This window comes from Aplysia californica, unplaced genomic scaffold, assembly GCF_000002075.1.
Source record: "Aplysia californica isolate F4 #8 unplaced genomic scaffold, AplCal3.0 scaffold00829, whole genome shotgun sequence".
NCBI lineage: Eukaryota > Metazoa > Mollusca > Gastropoda > Aplysiida > Aplysiidae > Aplysia > Aplysia californica.
Window position 1 is genome coordinate 250,212 of NW_004798099.1, and position 2,558 is coordinate 252,769.

Here is a 2,558-nt window from a genome sequence, read left to right on the forward strand (position 1 = left end):
GAAGAAGAAGAAGAAGAAGAAGAAGAAGAAGAAGAAGAAGAAGAAGAAGAAGATAATCACCTGTCCAAGAAAGAGGCAAGCGGCAGTGCTGGTCGTCTCGGCGGCTGTGGTTGCCATGGTGAAGGACATGACCTTGGCGATGACGTTGATGATCATTTGCATGGCGCCCAGGAAGTACAAGATGGAGATAACTGAGCTCAGGAACACCATGACTGGCATCATCTAGGAGGGGGAGGAGGGGGTGAGGAGGGGTAGTTGGGAGGAGGGCGGAGGATGGGGAATTGATTGATTGATTGATTGATTGATTGATTGATCGATTGACTGATTGAGTTACTGGTGGATGGATGGATGGATGGATGGATGGATGGATGGATGGATGGATGGATGGATGGATGGATGGATGGATGGATGGATGGGTTGTTAATGACTTAATTAATTACATAATATGGTTGGTTAATTAACTGAATTATTGTGCTATTAATAACTTAATTTCATACAAAAGGAGAGGGATGATTGAGTTAATGAGTTGTGAAGTTGTTGATGGGATAACACGACTATATTAACTGCCCTGTGAGACGAAGGTCGCACAATGTGTAACTCCCTGAGCTTTTGCAGGTATACGAGAGGAAGAAGACACGGAGACACCAAGAAATCTCCTTTAGTTTCATACCAATTCTTGCTTTCGCAACGGCAATTCAGGGCTTTCGAACTGATCTGAGCAGACTTATGTCAAAACCTGAAAACAATGGAGCTAGTGCAAATTAACCCTAACCGTGCGTCATAGATGTGAATGTTCCAGAATATCGTAATATTATTCTAAGGTAAACATGCATAAAAGGATATTGACGATCAACTCTACTCTTCGGTTATAAATGCTAGACAATTACAACAGGCAGTAAAGATAATTATAATAGAAGCAACAGAAATGTGGTTTCTCTGGACATTTTTTAGATATTTATTGACAGAAAAGATATCAAACAAAGAAGTACGTAAATGAAGCCATTTCGGATTGGCTGGTCAGGAGGCAGAACAATTAGGAAGTGACATATGCTTTTATAGGATTTTTGACTCAACATAAAGGCTTTGAACATCTTGCACGTACTGGAAAAATAGAGGGGGAGCGAGGGGGGGGGGGCAGACCCAGAGAAACTCATTTGAAAAACCTGAACGGATGGGTCACAGAGTGACACCAGGATAATAATCAATGTTATAGAATTTTGAGAACAACTGATCAGAGATTGGAGAACCATGACTGGTGATGCCTCTCTGTTTCCGATCCGACACTTTTATTTTCAGTTTTAATGTCAGTGAATTATATTCCAGTCGTAAAAGATGGGAGCTGGAATAAAATGACATTTAAATAATTTTTCGGAACACAGGTATTAGTTAGTCATTACTATCTTGGGCTCAAATGAAAGACTTTTCAACTGCCTTGACAGCTGTGACAAAAAAAAAAAATCAAACGTGGAATACTGTGGTTAGCACAAAAATGTTATTCTGTCTAGCTTGCGCTATTTTGGTTGCCTTCTGTGACGTCATTGGTCTTATACGTTTGAGCCATGCTGCTGACCTTTTGGGCTGGGTTTTTTTGGGTTTTGTTTTGTTGGGGTTTTTTTTGCTTTTCTTTTTTCTTTTTCTTTTTTGCTTTTGAGGTTTGACAAAAAAATAAAAAAAGAACATTCTCAGCTACTTATAATTGAGGGTGTATGTCATTCATAAAAAAACCCAAATAAGAACTGTTCGTATGTATTCATTGGTATCTTTTTACATATGAAGATTACTTTATAGAGACCTTTGTAATGTTTTGCTGGAAGAAAAGGCTTTTAGAAGATATAATATTTAATATTACTTGGGGGAGGAAAAAGAGAGAGGGAGGATAGGAGGGGATGTGGGAGTGGGGTGGGGGTGGGGGGAAGTACATGACATTAGCTAATAACATATCCCACTTGGTGATTATATTATAGGACATTTTAAGGGTGGAGTCTGCGGATTTTTTCAATAGGTTTGCTTGCTGGTGGGGGGAGAGAGAGAGAGGGAGAGAGAGAGAGAGAGAGAGAGAGAGAGAGAGAGAGAGAGAGAGAGAGAGAGGGGGGGGAGAGGGAGGAGAAAGAGAAAGCTTCGGAGACACAGTTCCATAATATAGTGCGTTTTGTTTTTCCTACAACTGTGCAATCTAATTTACTCATAACTTTGTCCAGTCTTCACGATGCGCTTTTGTCTTTTTGACTTTTTGTTGTAAATGTTTTATTTCTTTTTGCTTTTAAAACCTTTTGGGTTTTTTCTGTTTAATTTTTGCTACTTTTATTTATGTTATTTATTTTTTAAGGAGAGACATTTCCGGGAGGAAGTAGCCCAGACGATATAGGAGCCGCGTCCATTTTGAGCAGTCGTTTACCGAGAGCAGGCAATTACAGGTTGGTGGTGGCGGGCCATTTACCTGAATGTGAGGCCTAGTCTTGTACAAAAGGTATTTGTATTCACGGGGGGACAAAAAAGTCATTGGAAAAAAAGCTCTTTTTTTTCTTTTGCTTTCATCTCTCTTCCTTGTCTCCCCCCTT

At 39.9% G+C, this 2,558-nt stretch overlaps 1 protein-coding gene across 1 annotated transcript in view; it reads right to left on the reverse strand.

Moving 5' to 3' along the window:
• Window positions 1-2,558, reverse strand: part of LOC101845201 (sodium/nucleoside cotransporter 2) — a gene marked incomplete in the record, with an annotated part of 39,164 nt that overhangs the window by 16,113 nt on the left and 20,493 nt on the right. Inside the window, 1 exon segment of the mRNA XM_005109915.3 lies at window positions 61-222. Within this exon segment, the coding sequence (XP_005109972.2) occupies window positions 61-222 (162 nt within the window).